The following is a 20,959-nucleotide window of genomic DNA, read 5'->3' on the forward strand; positions in this document are numbered from 1 at the left end:
AGGTAGAGAGCAAGGGGCTGCAGACATGGAACAATGCAACATGAGCAGGGCTGCAATGCAGAAAGCTCAGCAGAGCAGGGCAGAAAGCAGAGGAGAGTAGCAGGTTGCAATGCAGGGAGCACAAAGGAGCAGGGCAGTAGGCAGAGAAGAGTAGCAGGCTGCAAGGCAGGGGGCCCAGAGAAGCAGGGCAGAAAGCAAAGGAGAGTAGCAGGTTGCAAGGCAGGGAGCACAGAAGAGCAGGGCAGTAGGCAGAGGAGAGCAGCAGACTGAAAGGCAGGGAACACAGAGGAGCAGGGCAGAAGGCAGAGGAGAGTAGCAGGTTGCAAGGTAGGGAGCACAGAGGAGCAGGGCAGAAGGCAGAGGAGAGTAGCAGGCTGCAAGGCAGGGGGCCCAGAGGACTAGGGCAGAAAGCAAAGGAGAGTAGCAGGTTGCAAGGCAGGGAGCACAGAGGAGCAGGGCAGTAGGAAGAGGAGAGTAGCAGGCTGAAAGGCAGGGAACACAGAGGAGCAGGGCGGAAGGCAGAGGAGAGTAATAGGCTGCAACGCAGGGAGCGGAGCAGAGCAGAAGGCAGAGAAGAGTAGCAGGCTGCAAGGCAAGGAGCACAGAGCACTGGAACAGGAGCAGGATCTGACAGCAACAGGAAACAGCAGAATATTGTGGCTCAAGGCAAAAAGGGCTGGGAGCTAACACAATGTAAGAAACCTGTACTCCTGCAGGCAGCTGCTTAAATACTGCCCTGCCCTGTGCTGAAGCAGGCTAATTAGCAGCCACTGAAGCAGCACACCTGAAGGTAAGCTGCCTCCTCCCTCTCTGGTCCGGGGAAGTTGAAAGTAGCACTGATCTCTAGGGCTTCTGGGGATTGTGGTTCCAACACTGATGCATAAGAATAACCAGGAAATGAGTACTGCCACAAGGTGCATTATGGGAATTTAAGTCCATGTTTTCGGAAATACAGATTTCGGAAAGGAAATGTCAAATAATGATATTGGGGTTTCTCTGAAGATAGTAGAAAACACCCCGCTGGTCTGAAGACAGCGCCACCCAGAGGTAGAAATGCAGAAGTATGACATTGAGGCCCAATTACATTTTTTATTGGAAGCTAAAGTTGAAAAACATAATAATTGCTCGACTTCCTCCCAATTGAATGAGAGGGGTGCAGACTCTATAGCTGTTAATCTAGACAGCCCTTCTGCGCTGATGGTTCTTATTGAAATGCATAGCAATTCTGATGTTTCATTGCGTGAAACATTGGAAGCATCATTAGGCAATGAAATTCAGGATGCATCCGAAGTCTTTTCTTCACGTAGAATGACGCGCTTGACGTTAAGAGCGCAGAAGAGAAGGCTAAATAGAAAGAAAAACCAAGAGGCCCTTGATAGAAAAACTAAAAACCAACCTTTGAAAAGAATTGGAGGGCACAACTCTAATATAAAGAATGTATGTAATATTTCTAATGATGACTATTAGATCTTAACCAGTTGAATGATGAATGTAGATAATTATTAGAAATAGAGGACGTTGAGCCGCAAATTCATCCGAAAGCTGCTCAATCATGTAAGGCTAAGGACAAGAAAAATCATAATCAGGATATATCTATAATAAATCCAATGCCTTCCTCTAATTGCAGAGAGTGGAAACTCGGATTTAGTGGAAAAAACAAGGGGATGGCTATGAAGTTGAGCAGTAATTAATGTACTAAACAATCACAACTAGCCAATGTTTACCCTACTATAGGCAAAAGGATATATTGTGGTCCTGATCTTATCCATAAAGGCTCAGATAAGCAGAATCCTATTTCAAATGAAGCAGAGGGTCATAAAACACCTTATACAGCAAAGGGCAGTGAGGTAGTGGAAGATCCCAAGGCTAGCTTTGATTCTGCTGATGAAACATCTGCAAATCAATGCTGCATCATCTAACATACCCATTGATGATCACAAAGATAAACCCATAAGTGAATTAGAGGATAATAAAGAGGGACTTGCCTCTGTTGCACAGGCTGTAAATTATAATGAGAGTACCAAGGACCCAGCTATCAATGAACTTGCAGTAGACTTACCAAATATTATGGGATGGATGAGCAACAAAGAAATGAATGCTAGATCCAGATTAAATCGGATTTACAAGTTAAATGCATTCAAACAAATCCTGTCCCTTAGAACACTCATATCGGCTGATATGGATTGGATAACCTGGCACTACATAACAACAATCAAATGATCTGCCACTTCCAAGCACATATCATAATGACGTGGCTCAAATCAGAATGATTCCGTATTTGTTCATATCAAAAGAAGATGCGATTAAATTTGTAGAAGCCGAGGTAGAAGAAGAAAATGATAAGAGCTCACCTATGAATTTGATAAAACTGTATCCGGTGAATGAAGAATTGTCCAATCAATTTTCGGCTTTTGCTAGTACTGTGAAGGAATGGACATGTTTTGAACTGCTTATGAATAGTTTCATATCACATAAGAAATCTCCTTTACAAGCGTAGCCAAACACTGATAAACCTTCAATCATTGAAATCATGTGGGTTCAGGAATTAACTCTCGCGGTTCAATGGTATGTCCCTAGTAGATAAGCCCTCGGTTATGTTGTTACAGGAGACCATGAAGCGCTATCATATTAGTATAGATAGTTATCACTGATATACCCAACCAGTTACCATAGGTTTAGCAGGACGAGCGTCCGGGGGGGCTTGCCATTTTGATAAATAACCAATTGAAGGCTTCTTATAATATTATCATGGGAGAGGATGACTTTCTGGCAGTTGAATTGCAACTCCAAGGCGTGATACCTATTTCACTCCTGTTAATTGCAATTTATTGGAATCCTATGAAATGCTCGCAAATAGACATATTTAATCGCGTTGATGAGATAATGGAAGAGGGAATCATGCAAAATCAGTACCCCTATAGAATAATAAGTGGACATTTTTATTCCACATGCATCGAAACGAGGAAGAGCGGTATCTTTAACAGGAACAATCAACGTGAGAATACAGCCCAGTTAAGAGGATGTAAATGGGTACATTTTTTCCAAGAGTGGGATGGTTGAAATAGAAAGTGGTGGAAGTGATTTTACTTGGCTAAGAGGTGTGAATAGTTCATATAGGGACTATTTCTTTGTCTCCACCTCTCTATTTAGCGCCTGTGGTCAGGTGAAAGTTACAAATCCAAAACTGGGGGACTACATGCTCATTCATTTAGAGATCAATTTGGAACATTGTATATATGATACGGTCCCTGAACTTAATCTGATAGAAGTTGACCGTCATCCTATCTCAATTAGATGGAATCCTAAACTGTGTCATGACTTAACTCGTAGGTTAGGTCAGGAAATCAGGCTGGAAATGGATGGACCTCTGAGTGGGTTGAACAGTCATCGTATTGAGAATGGAATGCCTCCTTCATTAAATTCCCTCTGGGCGAATTGTCAAGAACTATGTCCACACAAGTGCAAACTCATCACCATAATTTTAATTCGGAGGTAGTAAACTTGAAAATACTGAAAAACAAGAAGCTAAGAGAACTTAAAAAGATGGGTCTGAATGTCGTGCAATTCAAAAGTATGAAAACCCAGATTTGTCAAACGTACAAAAATAAAATTATAGTGATCAAAACCGAACTTTACACTGCTGATAATCAGCATATGATTAGGAACCTGTGCAAGCATGACATTAAAACGGTGTGGGCTCTTTTGAGAAACCCCAAAGTGTCTAGAAATGTTTGCTTGTAGTCTTCCATTTCCATCGAGATGTGGCATAGTTTTTTTTTTAACAGCAAAATACCAAATTGCGCCTGAACACGTTGTGTGACTTTTGTCTAACATCTCGATCTCGTGGAAGTGTCCCTGGACTCTGACAGATATAAAGTGGGCTATTTCAAAGCTCAATTACTCCAAAGTGTCAGAACCAGATGGGATTCCCTCATGTGTTTTTACAACTGATCCTGACTTTTGGGGTACTATATTAGAAGCTAAATACAATCGAATGTTTAAATCAGAAACCATCCCAGAGTCATGGAGGTCTGCAATCATCATCCCCATTTACAAAAAGGGAAACCCAACGGATCCGTTGAACTTCAGACCCATTGCTCTTACAGATGCATCTTCCAAAGTCCTTTCAATCCTTATACTAAATGAACTCCAGAGATACATTCAGGATCACAATGTTTTATCGCGGTTCCAGGTGGGCTTCTGCCCACAGTTGTGTTGCGCCCTGAATGCAACTATATTGGCACACATTTTGTAAAAAACAAAAAGATCAGATTGTGGGCCAGTTTATATCGCCTCTCTGGACATGACTGCAGTTTCTGAAATAGTCATTCGTAACCTCTTGTGGAAGAAAATGAAGATGTTGTGCATACCAACACACTTAATTTCGATAATAGCTATGCTGCATATCAAAACCACCGACAGGATTAGGATAAATCGAGAAGGAGCACTAACGGATCAGATTTCAACATTTACGGGGGTAAAGCAGGGGTGCAATTTGGCAGCTGTCCTATTCAACCTCTATCTATGAAATCTAAATGAACTGTGGAACCAGGATAACATCTATCCAGTAAGATTGGGCAGACTGCAACTTAACTGGATGGCTTTCGCGGACAACTTGATTTTTTTTGATAGGACGATCTATGGCCTACAAAATAAGTTAAATCTCTTTGCGACATATGCCAAAAATGTTTAGCTACAGGCAGATCCCGCCAAATCACAAATAGTGATCTTTTCTAATAAGAAAAAGATAGTAAGATTCAAATGGTCAATGGGGGTGTACAACTTGAACGTTAACTTTAAATGCATTACCTAGGTTATGACCCATTTGACACTGCATCCTTAGCGATGTGGAAGAACACACTGAATCTAAAAATCAGACCTTTATTGAATCAGATGCGGTTTATATATAGAAAATATTGTAAGTTCTCACTGCTCCCCTTGATTGACTTTATAATCGGAAGGTCGAGTCAGTCCTTTTATATGGTTTAGACTAACAAGTTACCAAACTGGTAACGTTCTTTCGACTGGATGTTCCTCCAACGTATTCCTCATCTATGACATGTAATGTCCACATCTGTGCTGCTTCGGAATTTTTTTCATCAGAGGGCTTCCCTTGCAGCGGGTTGATGTCCCTCGAAGGCCTCCGTACGAGGATGATGTCATCGAATGTTATAAGTAGTACGCATGGCGCCCGTAGCCTCAGTTCATGTTTTTTCCCTCTCACAATGTGTGGCACACAAGCCCATAATATAGCATTGACTGCACTTAGCCTTGTGGGAACGAAAGCCCAAATGGCATGGGAAATTCTTGAAAGTGGTAGACTGGGAGGGCGATGAAGAAAATGTTGGAGAAACATCCAGTTGAAAGAACGTTACCAGTTTGGTAAATAACTTGTTCTTCAAATGGATTGTGTCCTCCAACGTATTCCTCATCTATGACAGACTCCCAAAGCAGTAACCATGATTGGAGGAGGGAAAAGAATTTAGAGATACCCAATTAAATGGCAGAGTAAAGCACTGCCTTACCAAAGGCAATGTCCTCAGCATGGGAAGTATCCAGGGAGTAATGCTTAACAAACGTGTATGGAAGACCACGTTGCAGCGTCACAGATGTTTTTTACCGGCACACCCCTTTGCAGGGCTGTCGAAGTAGCTATGCCCCTGGTAGAATGAGCCTGCAAGCCCTGGATGGTCTGCAGGATCCAGATCTCCAACAGGAGCAAGGTCCTCTTCCAGCTCTGATTCCTCAGCAGCTGATTCAACCACACTAGGTTGTTCCACACACTCAGTCTCTTCTGGTGGAGGAGTCACAGGTGTGACTTTGGACAGTCCTCTCGGGGATGTCCTTGTTGGTAGCACAGGAGTGCTGGCTGATTTCTTCCTGGAGGTTTTAGGTTTCCCCTTTTCCTCCTTTCTCTTAGAGATTGCAGTCAGTAAGTCCTGTGGACTGGGGGTTATGGTTTCCTCTATAATCTCCTCCCCTTGAGAGCCCCTTAAGGTACTCTCTCTGGCCTTCCTAGTTTGCTCCTGTTTCCTTTTGCTGGGGGGCTGTGGGTGCTTGATACAACTCCAAGAGTCTTTAAGTCATTCCCCAACAGGACTCTCCCGGGTACTTCACTCTGCACACTAACAGGTATCTTGAGAGTCATGTCATTGCACTGGATGAAAGCTGGTAACCGTGGAAGCATTTGAACAGGGCCTCCGGCAAACTTAATGAGGTATTTGGGTGCCTTAGCAACATTCTCTACCTTGAAAAAAGATTCATCCACTACAGTAATGCTGGCCAAAGTGTCTCTAATGGCAGGGGTCTCTGGACCATTGACAAGAACACTGTCTTTATAATACTCTTTAGTATTGTCTGGGATGGAATTATAGACATCTAAGTTCTGTTGTTCCCACAGACCCATGGACACTAAAGAAACACTGGCTGAGATTTTCATGGGTTCCTCAGCCAGTAGGTGAAAGTTTCCACTTGCCATTTGTACTTCTTCCTCTGGGGAGACGGCTAAGAAGACAGTTTGGATCCCTGACATCTGCATCTGGGATCCATTTTTCACATGGTCAGTAGACCCACAACCATAACATTTTCCAAATGTCTTGACAAATGAGGGTTTTTGCTGACCTCCCTCTGGTTTAGCACCAAAGGTTTCACTAGCCTGATTCGGTTTCCCTTGTGGCTTACCCTTCTTATGTTTGGGGCCCTCTTTTGGATTGGAGGTCTTAGAATTCTCTCTTGTATCTTTCTTGCGCTGCTTCTCCTCATCCTTCTTCTGAGTTGCCCCAGAATCCTTGTGAGTAGTCCTGTTGGCAACCTACAAGTCAGCAGCTTTTGCTAACTTCTTTGGATCAAGTTCCTTAGAGTCAGCCAAATGCTGTCTCAGCTCAGGAGAGCAGGCATCAAAAATAGTTTCTAACAAAAATAGATTTTGCATTCCCTCAGAGGTGTTAACCTTGTAACCCTTTAGCCAACCATCTATGTTTTTCAAACATTCACACATCCAGGTAGCTCAAGGGGTACCATCATGCTTTTTAAGGGTCCTAAACCTCTTAAGGTACTGGGAAGGAGTTTTCCCAAATCTAGCTATCAAAGCTAGCTTAACATTTTCATACTCCATTCTTTCAAGTTCCCCCACCTGCATTATAGCACCAGTTGCAACCTGGGGGAGCCTAGAAAAAAGCCAAGGAATCAACTGATTCCTGTGAAACCCTGAATCCCATAGTTATACTCAAAAGCAGTCAACCAATCCAAAATATCAAGTCTCACTTCATACATACTCACAGCTTCTTTGGGTATGCAAGGCCTCTTAGGACTGGAAGACCTAGACGACTCTGGGAGAGAACCATTTTCAAGAGACAGTTTCTTCATTTCTAGTTCATGATTCAATTCCATTTCTCTGAGCCTGATTTCTTGATATTTGTTATCAGTTTGCATTTGGAGCCTTTTGAATTCTAACTCTAGTCTCATCTTCTCAAGAGACACACATTCTGGACTCAGTATTGGACTTGGTAGGGTTCCTGTGGCTAAAGGCTGAGGCCCAAGAGCAGGTAAAGGGTTAGTGGGGCTCACATCCTGAGACTCCTCTGACTCTTCTGCCTCTTCAATAATATTAGCGTTAGACTCTACATCATCATTTTCCTCATCAACATTATCCACATGTGGTGAGACATTGGGGGTTACAGCCCAATTTTTCAATCTTTGGTGTTCCAACAATCTTTCAATCAATTCATTTTTCTTTCCTTTAACAGCCAGGTTCTTAACTTTACACATTTCTTTCAGTTGATCTACTGTATGAATGACTAGGGCCTCCTGTTTGCAGTTATCCATACAAGGCATTATAAAACAATTGATTCTCTAGTGGAGCTTAGCCTTGTGAAGGTTTTTTGAACAAAGGTAAGAGTAGCACACTCAATGTAACAACTATACTTTATCCTCACCGCTGTACATCAGTGTTAGGCAGAATTGCATGCAGTACCCTCTGGGAACACCACACATAATTAGGAATTAGGACTACAGGTGTAAGCATAAACCAACCTTTGGTATAAGTCTGTACCACACACTTTTGGTAGCGAGCTGAGCAGCCAGGCTTATCTCAAGAGGGAATGTGAGCAGTACAAGAAGTTACACAGATGTATTACAATCACAGTGGTTCAAGTAGACACTTATACTCAAGGTTTCTTGGTAAAAAGTACTTAAACATTTATTTACACAGTCGTTTAGAAAACATTCACTAGTAGAAATGAACTCAATATTAAACACCAATATACTACAGTACAAAACTCTAAGCTAAAAAGACAGTTTGCGCTCCCCTGAAAAAGGAGCCAAATGACACTTCACTTATTTCAAATAGGAATAAAAAGCATATGTTTGTACAAAGGGTTAGAAAACACTTCTCTTAGATAATGCAAAGGTTCAGTGTACCAAGAGGGTCAGTTCAATTCAATAGGCCAGGCCAAAGTTAATAGTCCAGTGTTCTTGCATAGGACAGCACAGTTCTGGTACAAATGGAGAAGTCTTTGTAAAAGTTTTTAGAAGTAGTTCAGATGATAAAGAATGATATGCTGTGTCACAAGCTGATTAGGCCTGCGAGTTGGGAAAGTTTCACAATCTTTCACCGCAAGAGTTATGATCTCTCAACTGGATGGCACAGTACCTTAAAGTGGAGCAAAAAAGATGCAGCTGAAGACGTTGGTTCCTGGCAGGTCCTGCAGATCTCGCTGTTCCTGAGCCTCAGTCGTGGGGACAAGAGGGAGGACATCGGGGGACTCCTGCACTGCACAGGATGGTCATCGGAGCAAACAAAATGGCGTCACTTCAGCTCAAGTAGCTGTGGCTTCCAAACACAAACTGGTGTCCTTCCCCCTGGTTAACCTTAACCAGCTCCAAGAATGGTATCCAGGCGTTTGCTGAGTTGATTGGTCCCACCAACTCAAAGGAAGAAGCCGTCCTTGAAGGAGCTTCTCTGTTGACTGGAGATCTGGCATTTCGGACCTGCTGCAAGGCTTCACCGGGCAAACCAACGGTCCAGAGGTTGCAGCAGCCGTCCTCTTCCAGCTCGTCTTTGGTTCTTTCGTTCCAGTAGTCGACTCTGCCTTCCAGTCCTGGAAACTCGCCTTTTAAACAGTTTTCTCCCATTCATTCCAGCCTAGCTGTCACTCACCCAGCAGGGTGGTTGTTCTTGCTGGACAGTCAGCCAGCCAATCACGCCAGAGTGCATTTGGGTCTCCTAGGAGACCAAGCACAGGGCGTTTCGGGCACCTCCCTCACTTCCTTCCCACCCCAGACACACACATGCCATGGGCGGACTTCAGTCCTGAAGCCGCCAAAGGCTCACGAACAAAGGGACCAAACCTGGTTTGGCATGCAGAGTTAAACACCAGAAGGACCTTTCCACAAAAAAACGGCGAAAAAAGATGACCGGAGTCTGTTTTTACAGAGGGGTCTTGGGCGCCATATTGAAAAACATGGAGGCCTCAATTTTTAGCTATCAGTGTTCACGATCGGGAAAAATCATGGTAGTTCATTATAAAACCACTGCCACCAGCCATTTCAATAGGAAAGGGTAGCATTTGGCAGCTACAAGATTGTTTAGACATAGGGGATGCTAAGTAACCCCTCCAGCACTCTATAGGAAGATAGTTTGTGCTGGGTCTATGAATTTAAAAAGACTAGTAAAGTCAATTTAACTTTACATTCTCTGGGGAAAAGTAGTTCATCCCAGAGAAGGTATTTAAACCTTGGGAAGTCCCAAGGACACCCCTGTGCCACTGCACTGAGGGTGCTGTGTGACAACCATAAAAAAGATGATGCCACTGGAGTTATCTAAAACTCCACAATCAAAGAACACAACAGCAAAACACACATCAAAATACATGAGTGGGGAAAAAGGCTCACACTCTCTCCAGGGAAAAAAAACAAGTCCTCAAAATCCAGAAAAGTTGCTGGGGGTCTCTAAGGTGAAGGGAATAAGCACATTTCTGAGAATTCTCCCCAACACTCACGATAATGTATTAGCTACCCAAATTAAAGCTTATAATTTACCAGCTGCCCCAAATATACTAATTGTTAATATAGAAGACCCCCCCAATAGAGATTGTACCATAGAGATACATGAGTCCATTGATTTAATATGAACTGAATGGCTCATACAGGAGGGTAACGATGTGGTCATCTTTAGAGGAGCTTTTAATGCTCAATGTGGAGCTACTACCATGAAAGCAGCATCCAGTGTAATGGATAAACCACAGAGGAACACTAGGGGGAAAATATGGTCAAGTTTTTTGAGAGATTGGGACATATGGCTGCTGAATGGGAGAACTGAAAGTGACACACCAGGGAAATATGTCATGTCTGCCTGAAGAATCCCGTAGGTGTGAAGCTGGCCCACCAGAACCCCCTAGGCCTGCCGACCCAACAATCCTGATACTATAAAACTATTGGACAGGCAAACCTAAGGGGAAAGGGGAATGGAGAAAATAATAAACTCTGGATCTTCTACTGCTTGTGTCTTCCGCCTGTCTTCACAAGATTTGGCCTGGTCAGTAGATATCCAAGAAGGGAATTGCAATATATGTTAACTCTGCTGATCTCACCCAAGAAAAAACTACTTCCACCCCCTACTCAATACCTCTTTACCTGTAGCCTAAACTCTATTGCCTTTAGGCTCTTGATGGAATTCTTGGGCTGACTGTGAAACTGTTGTGAGTGTCCTTTTATTGTCACACTCAGCTTGCTCTATGCTGAAACATCCTCTAGTGTCTTCCTCGACTTTCTCTCTTCCTCACTGATGTCCTTCAATCGAATTGGCCCAAAGTGAATTACTTTTGCTACTCAAAATGACACTGCATGTTTTCTCTGTTGCTTATTCTGCAAGACTATACTTGAATACATCACCCGGTAGCGTGCCAAATCTTTGTCTTATTTACACTTACTGCAGAATTCCGAAATGAATAATCATCTGCTTCTTTCCAAAGTCCAAAATTACTGTTCGCCTTTAAAATTATTCAGTCTGAAAGCTTTCACACTCTCTTCACGAAGCGCAACGAAAAATCAATTATCTTTTCCTCAAAATGGCTGCGACGCATGCACTACATCGCTGGGTCCTTTTCTCTAGCTCGCGCGTAGACAGGAAGCCTTAGTCTCGCGCCAGCCTCCGATACGAAACCCAAGAAGCTATGTTAGTAACTCTATATTTTTATAGTTAATAAAATTTAGAATGCGACGATTCTCGTCCAATCGCCCTGTTAGTACCTGTGAATATTACATTAGTTACAACCGCTACAAAGTTGCAAGAAAACACACTATTACTTCTTACTTATCCCTCCACTGAATACTGTTACTTCTACGTTCGAACACTGTAGCTCCTCTCAATTAACCTTTACCCAGTCTCTCTCTTGGGGAATGATTCAGCAGACCTGAACAGTTAATTTCAAGACTTCGTAAATCTTCATAAAAATTGTAGCACACTTAGCTTAGTCTGGTCTTCAGAGGTCACTGCTGATCTGCTTTCTCTGCTGCTCAAGTTTCTTCAGAAAACCTCTGCTGCGGACTTCTTCTTTCTCCTAAACTTGAATTGGGCTTAAACTTAACACAAAACAAAAGGTCTAAATACTTTCTAGGAACTTTAAAACGGTTTATTTATTGGAGCTAACAAAACTATGACCTACTCAGATGGAAACTAAAATGAAAGGCAGTTTAGAATTCCACTGAGGGTTCCAAGTGACAACACAATGTCTGAACCAATCATTGCTGTAATGTTGATCCACCATCTAGGCCTGGGAAAGCTAAGACTTCCTGATAATGAGACGTTAAGGACAACAAACCCTTGACCCAAAACTGCCACCCAGAACCAAACTCTCTCCTACAACCAACCTAGTACTTTAACAGACCTCTCCTTCTACTCCTCCAGAACGAATGCCTGAAACGCCCACATTTCCATGAGCCCCTGAAAGTGTGAAGAACATAATGTGGAAACCTGACAAATGTACATGGAACAGCGGCAATAAATCTGGTACGATAGATTACATATGCAGAAATATGCCAGCTCTGGAACTAACGTGTGACTTTGAAGTAGTTAAATGCCATATAGCGATCATTCTCTTATTCATGCATCATTATGCATATTTACCCAGGATTTGTGCGAAAGGGGTCCCACAAACATTGGTTTAACAAATAGTGGGACTAAAGTTAAATGGAATGTTCCAAAAATGAAGAAAATGACAAAAGGAATCTGCCATTTAAATGAAAATCTTGGTTCAGTAATTGATGATTTGAAGTGTGAGAACATTGAAAATGTGATCAAGAAGACCACTATAAAGGTTGCCTCTGTTTGTGGCTCCCCTAACGTTACCACTGGGAATAAAAGTAATAAGAAGTATGACTATGAGATGGTGGTAGGCTGAGAAAATTGCTTCTTCCAATAGACACATATTCTCAGTTAAGGAAAAAACTGAACAATAAGTATAGAGGTTGGTCCAAACATAAACAGCTCGAGATAGTTAATACAAAATGGCAGAAGACGATGTGTATCCTGAAAGATGGAGACTCAAGATCGGTGTGGAATATGTTAAACAAAGTTAGAGATAGTTCCCATCCACAGCCCATGAATGCAATTAATGAAGAAACTTGGGCATCATACCTCACGGATAATATGTACGATGTATTCTCTAATATCCATTTGATAGCCAAAGCGGATGTATGGCCTTTGCAGTTTACCAAGAGAGATATCACAAGAATCATTAGTAAACTCAAAAGCCTGAGGGCCCCCGGCCCTAATGGACTAGCTTCAATGTAATCAAACATGACCCCGCTAGGTAGTCGGAAATATTGAACATCCTGTGTAAAGGAGTATGTATGGAAAGGCATATCCCTTCCTCTTGGACCAGATCCATCCTGTACATAAAGCTGGCTCCAGAACTATGCCTGGTAATGATCGGATATTATTGCTGTTAGATACAACTAGTAAAGTTTTTACTGCAATTGTGTTAGATCACCTGCAAAGCTGCTCTACTGCTAATGATCCATTACATGGGCTCCAGTACTACTACAATATGCATTTATAACCCGAGCAAAACAGCACTCTAACCCTTCTGTTTATGTTACATTCGTTGACTTCAGCTTTGCATTCGATAGGGTCGATCGTAAGAAATGATGGGAAATCCTGTCTGAGCTGAAGTGTCCTTCATGGCTATTAGAGATTGTGGTTAAGTTACACACTAACACCACTGCCCGAATATACCTTGATAACAAAGGGCGTTTATCTAGCCCGATTAGCAGCCTTACTTTTGAACCTCTATATAGCCCAACTGATAAAACGCTTGGAAAATCATGCCAATTGCTCTGTAAAATTTAAAAAGACAAAGATCACAGCGCTCTTATATGCCGATAATCTAGTCATAGTAGATCACACACACCTACAAGGGCATGAAAACCATATTAGAAGAGCTAGGATGCTTTACTAGTGAGCACAGCATGAATATCAACTTTAAAAATAAGACCATACTGTTTTCGGCTAAAAACGTGAATAGACATGTAATGGCACTTAGTTGGGGCACTATTGAATATACTTCCACCTACAAATATCTGGGAATAGGAATGGATAGTGAAGAGGGATACCGACCTCTCATCGCTAGAAAAACCAAGACACGAGACAAATATCTATGCTTGTTTGTAGTTTCGTATTCCATTATGCTGGTTACTCACTGAAGGGCATAATGAGGCTCTATACACAGTGGCTTGTGCCAGTGGTACCCTACGGACTAGAAGCTGTAACAATCAAAAACCTCTCTTGGTTAGACAAAATAGAAGGCTATATTTGGCGAACTACTCTAGGTTTATCACCTACCTGCCCTATACAATATATTCGCGTAGAACTTGGATTGGTATCGCTTAAAGCGATCATTTTGCAACAGAGGCCTTCTCCCGCTGAAAGCATTGTGCCATCCTGCGAGCCAGATGCTAAACATTATGGGGGCTAATATCATCCAGATACATAATGTTAAAACCTTTAACATATATGATGCTCTGTGTGCTGACTTATACGCTAAGCTTAACTGGTCGATTGATCGGTCACTCTGTGGTCGATTCCAAACTGTTAAAATAGCCTTCAAAAAGAAGCTCCAGAGAATAGACTGGGAAAATCATTTTAATTACATGAGCAGCCTGCATAACTATCATCAGCTTGAAGGCATTGTTTACACTTACTTTTAATCCTCAAATGTATTTAATACGTTGTCCCAGTCCTGCAGTATGCAGATTTCGACTATTGATGAGGACGAATCAACTACCAGTAAGAGAAACATACGGCACCCAGTGGTTACTTGCTGCAAATCAACGGTATTGTCAGATATGTAAAATAGAAGAGAATTTAGAGACAATCTGTCATATACTAACTGAGTGCCCAAGTTTGAATCGCTATATAGATATATGTATGGTAGATTTGTATACCAACACATTACCATAACTACTATACATCTTTGGCACTACTGTTTCAACTCACCTTCTGAGTCACTGCATATTGCCATATATGGCGCATGGTTTGTGACAGAATCCATTTGGCGCACCCATATGTGAACTAGGTTCAGCTACATAAATAGGCACTTATGCACTTTATTCTACTATCTCAGTTAACTATTTATTTCTCTAGAATAGAGATTTGCAGAATAATGGGTTCACTTATAGAAATGTGATTGATTTTAAACTAAATCTACTGTTTATAACAAACTTATGAAAAATCTCATTCGAGATTTAGTAATGTATTTGAGAATGATGATTTCAGTGTGATGGTTTTAGTATTTGTATGATTATTTGATAATCTTTGTACATATTGAATAATGTTTGAATATGTGAAATGTTAAATAATTAAGGTCTATGAAATGGCTAAAGATGATGGTAAAGTATATATGTATTTACTTTTAAGGTTATTTTATGTATTTGTACAGTTGTAAAAATTCTTCCAACTATACACAACTATAACAATAAATAGTAATGTAATGTAATTTGTCATTTGTATAGCACCTTTTTCCATTAGTATGGCCTCAAAGCGCTCTAGGTGAACGCCCTTGGGGGATCGAAGACCATGGTATGGGAAATTCGTCACAGGAGTTTAGAATGCGTGTGTGCATTTTAGCCAATACAAAGGTAAGTAGGGTTGGCCAGGTCCCCGTTAGCTACCCATGACGAGCTGGCATGTGGATGAATGCTTTGAGGTAGTCAGGGTATGCGAGTGCAAGAGACTCACTGAGTGTCGAGCTAGACCGAATTTCTACTTAACTGCATTCTTATGGCAGTGGTGTTGTGTGCTGTGTCTTAAAGTAGTCAATGATAGCAGATGCGTGCAGGTGGATAGCCGTACTCTCGGCTATCTTCCATCAACATGGAGTGTGATATGTACCTGTGTGTCCTAGCTTGTTTCTTGGTTGCTGAAGTTTATTCTCTCTGCCGCTCACTGCATTTCATGGGGGGTACATTGCTGCCCCGGCCTATCTGACAGGTGGTTAAATAACCCGAAGTGCAGCATGGGTTTGTCAGGATGTGAGGAGGGGAGGAGGAGTCAGGACTTGAGGGCCTTGCGGAAGGCAAGGTGAGCCTCTAAGGGGCAGATGCTAAGGGGAATTGCATTCCATATTGTGGGGGCTTGGACGTACAAGAAGGATCCCCATATTATAGTCGATTTGAAGGGAGGGATCAGAAGGAAGAGAGCGGTGCCTGATAGTAGGTTTGTATTGGGTTGGTAGTGGGTGTGTTTGTTTTGAAAGTAATATGTGCCTGTCTTGTGGGGGCACAGTGTGTGATGCACATGGCTTTGAAAGTGGCCCGTCGGCAGACACGGAGCCAATGGAGGACACAGAGGGTGGGTGTGATGTGGTCTCTAGGGCCAAGGGCCAGGAGCAGCCTAGCTGTGGTGTTTTGGACCCGTTGGAGCTTTCTGAGTTGATATGCAGAGGCGCCCAGGTAAAGGGAGTGACATGTGTAGGTGGGAGAGGGCGATAGCCATGATCGCTGTGAATCTGTGCGGGTAGTAGTGGCTGATGTGCGGCCACCACCAGAGAAATCGGGACATTGCCTGGATTTAGCATGTGGAAAGGGAACTATCGAAGTTCTCAGCTCTTCACTCAGCGTATGACATGAAAACTGTACACAGTAATTCAGTGAGGAAGCTTAAGCATGCTGTGATGAGCCAGGGAAATGGAGCAGCAGGGTTGCCAACTGATAAGGCACTAGATTTTATTTCAGTTCCTAATTGCCTGCAGCCATATGTAGAAGGGATTATATATCTTAAGCATCATGTATTAATTACGCCAGCGTGCTTCAATAGCTTTAGTGTTAATGAAGTGACTGGCCACTGCTCGACCAGTCAGCTACTGAGACGCTTCGTCCAAAGGATTTAGAATCAAGTTTGTAAGAGTTTCTTTCCATATATGTTGTATACAAATATTTGGAAAAAACAAATATACCAGTGTTGACATCTCTGCGGCATCTAACAACTCGGCCGAACTTTTCAAAATCTCCAAGGAGCTGGCCAATCCTGCTGTAGTCTCTACCTCTCCTGTACCCTTCCAGGCACTCTCGTTTCACTGTTAAAACTCTGGACATCCTGTCCACCTTCCCTTCATCTACCTCCTCTTCCTCCTCTACCACTCCTGGGCCGTCTGAGGCTGTCTCTCCTCCTCCTTTCTCCTCCTTTCCCCTGTTCAACCCTGTCGAGACAAGTCCGATCTATGAAAGTCTTGCAAAGCAGGTTCTCCCCTGCTCATCCAGAACCATCAAGGACCACATTGACACCCTTGCTCCAGCCTTGGCCTATTTCTGCAACCACACCTTTGCCACTGGAACTTTACCCTCCCCTTAAGCATTCTCTTGTGCACCCCCTCCTAAAGAAGCCCTCTGCCGATCGTTCTTCTCCGGCTAACTATCGCCCGCTCTCCATCACTCCTTTCCTGGGCAAACTCTTGGAAAAGCTGGCCATCTCCCAGCTTAAGCTACATACTGAACGTGTTTGTTGCCTCCATGACCACCAGTCTGGCTTCAGAGCTGCCAGAAGCACAGAAACTGCTCTCTTGAACACCCGTGAAGACTTGCTCTCCAATCTCCCTTCTGTCCTTATTCTCCTCAATCTATCCTCTGCTTTTGACATGGTCAACCATGCCATCCTGCTCAATCGCCTCTGCGACAAACTTTGTATTACTGATCAGGCAGCCTTGTCCTGGTTTTCCTCCTTTCTCACTTGACTGACTCTCTTAGGTCCAACTGGTGTCTTTCCTCTCTTCTATCTCTCTCTCTCTCTACTTGTGGTGTTCCCCAGGGGTCTAACCTCTTTCCCTGACTCTTCAACCACTACCTGGCACCTCTTGCCCACTGCATCACTACTTTCTGCTCCAATCTTCAATGTTATGCGGATGACACTCAGCTCTCTTTCAGGCTCCCCTCAGCCACCTCTGCTTCTTCTCTCATACCATAGTGTCTGGCCGCAATTCAGGAATGGTGTGCCGCCAATGATCTCTGCCTTAATGCCAATAAGACTGAGATCCTCCTCATTGGGACACCCACTCCCTCCTTTCCTCTCTCTCTCTCTGGCCGCCGACTCTGGGCCCTCTTTCTGCTCCTTCATGTGAGGCTAAGAACCTTGGTGTCATCTTCAACTCCACCTCTCTCCTTCTCTCCTCACATCTCGGATGTCTCTAAGAAGTCAAACTATCAGCTGCACTTCCTCAGAAGTATTCTTCCTTTTCTCACTTTCCCCCAGAAGCTCACTGTATCCAGAGCTCTGGTCCTCTCTAGCCTGGACAATTGCAACAGCCTCTTTATAAATCTTCCTGCCTCTACTCTTCAAGCTTTACAACTTATCCAGAACAGGGCAGTACTGCGAGACTTGTCCTTGCCTAAAGCCCAGGGATCATATCTCTCTAGCTCTGAAATTTCTACACTTGCTCCCTGTCGCTGCAAGGATCAAGTTCAAAATCCTCTGAATCATCCACAAGGCTTTCTGGGGACTGGCAACGCTCTACCTCCAACTTTCTCTTCCAAAACATCTTCCTTCTCAAGCTCCCCGCTCATCCACATCCAACTCTCTGAGGGTCAGATGCTTCTCCAAGCAGAGAGTTGGGGGCAGACCTATCTCCTCGGCTGGGGCCTCCCTCTGGAACAGCCTCCTTGCCTCTCTCAAACTTGATCAGGACCACCTCCGGTTCCGGAAGCAACTCAAGACCTTCCTTTTCGCTTACGCTTTCTCTCTTCCTCTCCCCTGCTGATGGACCTGACTGCACTGCGCACTGGTCACTTGGCCACCCTCTGAACTCGGGCCCAGGGTCCTGCATGTCCAGTTGCCCTTGCACTGCCTCAGAGTTCCCCAGCACTTAAGGGTATGTATCTACAACCCTACAGTCCCTTCTCTCTGTACTTATGAGCCACCCGCTGGCTGCACTTGTGAGTTAACTGCACTTCCCCCTTTACCTCTCCGCAGGCACTTCTCACCCTTTCCTGTTCCCTCGTACTTGCACCATCTGAATGACAAAAGGCCTGGTAAGACCGTTATTTTGTTCTCCCTTTGTTTCCCCCTCCTTGTCTTGTTGCGCCTAGAAGCACTTGTGTACAGGCGCATTATAAATGCTACATCAGATCATATCATATCATATCATATCATTGGGGTTTACCCAATGTAGAACTGCCATTTTATATTATTAAGTGTAAAAAAAGATATTTAGCACCTGGGCACTTAAGCACTTTCTCGAAAAAGCATTTTGCCAGAGAAAGTGTTTCCTGGCAAATGGACCACGATAACAATGCATCTTTGTAAAATTTGTTAATGAAGTAGAATTGTAATTTAAATATTTATATGGATTTTTTAACCTGATAGTGATGATTTTTATGTACATTGTACCCCAATGGAGTAACAAATTCAGAATAAAATTGATAAGAAAGAAAACATACAAAGAACGACAGAGACAGAAAGACAAGGATAAGAAACGAGGAGAAAGGAGGTAAGAGATAGAAACAGAGCCTTTCCCTTGGCACAAGATTGTCAGCTATCACAGGTAACCAGTGAATCAATTTATCTCTGCTTCAATCTTTATAATTATTGTGCCATATACCCATGTTTTCCCCCTTTCACCCTCCAAGCAGATGTTCAACACATAGATGCAAGGGGCGGGTACATGGTCACGCAGCTCACCTTCACGAAGCAGAACCTGATGAAGTGGTCAAAGTGTTTCTTGTGTTCAGTTCCATAGAAGGCAGAGGCTGGGATGGCAGCGAGACGCTGTGAAGAGAAGAGAATATTTCAATGTACAATGGAACTTCCTCCGGACCCTGGGTCCTGTACGCCAATCCCCACCTTGAGAGGCACACAACATTTGCCACTCTAGGAATCTCCTTGAAATAAGATCACATAATATTGAAAAGTCTGACAACTAAACCATTGTGAATCATTTGACTTTAAACGAAATTGATTTTGCAGGAATCGCTGCACAGATTGAGTGTTTTGCCTTCTGTAATGGTCTGATCTCCTAATCTCCACGCCTCCCACTCTTATTGCCAATCCCCTCTCCCTACACATTTACACAAGTCTTCTCAATCTCCTTCTCCCTGAAGGCACATCGTCCCGATATCAAATTTATACCCTAGCTTCATCTATCGCATTTTGATGCTTCAATGGTTCCTTTTGTCTAGCATATACAACTTTTGATATAACACAAGTTTCTGTAAGGGTGTCGAAGGAGGAGGCTGACACAAAGCTGGCATGGTTTATAGACTTTTATGAAAGTGATGAAAGGAAAGAAAGACCTCACTAGCCCTACCTCTATGGGGGGTTTCCCTGCCTCAAAACTAATAATAATGGGGTTGTCTGAATATCCGTCAAAAATAATGTCCATTGTCTTATGTCGCAACCTACTCAATCCCTCACAGGATAACTAAAGAGATAATGCAGTTCAACATAAAGTTCCTTCACCAGGAGTACGACTCCCTCCTCCTGGTGTATGGGTATGGTCTCAAGTAGTCTGCTTGCAAAAGGTAGCCAGGGTGAATGACTCGCTTCCCCTGGTGTCTGTAGGCACGTTCCAATATAGTTCACCACAGCACCAGGGGGAATGACTCCCTTTGTAAGTATTGTTGCACATAAATGTCGTGGGGTATATTCCTCGACCCATCCCTGGTGATCAGTGGTCTTATCTCTGCCACTGTGATGAAGGGGAAGAGGTCCGCTCCACTTCTGAGTTGGGGTGCCTCTCTAGCTATAAGCTGGCTAAGGGGCCGACGGTCAATTGCCTTCACTGGCACACTGTATGTCGCTGTGTCCCCTATGGGTCTCCCGTCCAGCGGGTAGTCTGCGCAGCTTCTCTGGCATCTCACTCTCTCTGCGGTCGTGGGACGTCGTTCCTACCATCAGCTTGCTTCAGCTCGCCATCCTTCAGTGCATGGGTACGCTGCTGCAGGCCTGCAGATGAACACACTTGGCCGACTGCTGGCGTTTTTGGTTCGCTGTCCTCTCGGGTCTCTGAGACTAGTTTAAAATTTCTGCTTCGGGCGCGCTCTACACATGCAGCCTATCGTGGCTAGCCTCAAACAAGATCTTAGTCCATGGTCGATCTTTATACATTGTTGCCAGTGCTGTTGTAGCCCAGCGTCTGAATCGTTTGTTTCTTTTACTGTTTCAATCCTAGGCCTCCAGGGGCCACCTCGTGCCAGTACTGATAGGATTAGTACACTCTGTTGTTCTTCCTTGTCTCAGTACTTTTGCTTCCCATAAGGGTTTCAAGCTTGCAGCAGTACAGGGGTTTAGGTTTAAGATAAAGGTTGCAGGTAGAGAGGGGGGCTAAAGGATGTTGGGGTATGATGTGATGTAGTGGGCTATACCCCATGTGGTCCTCATTGTCCCCAGGAGGGGAGTCCCTCCCCATAAGGTCCTCGCACATTAAATCACCCCTAAGGGGACTATTGGGGAGCAGCCGCACCTCCCTAGCCTCAT

General features: G+C 43.5%; 1 protein-coding gene across 5 annotated transcripts in view; it reads right to left on the reverse strand.

Annotated features, from left to right (window-relative positions):
* The window catches only part of KYAT1 (kynurenine aminotransferase 1), an 825,974-nt gene that overhangs the window by 84,719 nt on the left and 720,296 nt on the right, over positions 1-20,959 (reverse strand). For all 5 annotated transcript variants that reach the window (XM_069609197.1, XM_069609195.1, XM_069609198.1 and 2 more), the window contains one exon: positions 19,166-19,252. In XM_069609197.1, the coding sequence (XP_069465298.1) occupies positions 19,166-19,252 (87 nt within the window). The remainder of the gene's footprint in view (positions 1-19,165; positions 19,253-20,959) is intronic.

This window comes from Ambystoma mexicanum, chromosome 8 (genome assembly GCF_040938575.1).
Source record: "Ambystoma mexicanum isolate Mex_15411 chromosome 8, UKY_AmexF1_1, whole genome shotgun sequence".
Taxonomy (NCBI): Eukaryota; Metazoa; Chordata; class Amphibia; order Caudata; family Ambystomatidae; genus Ambystoma; species Ambystoma mexicanum.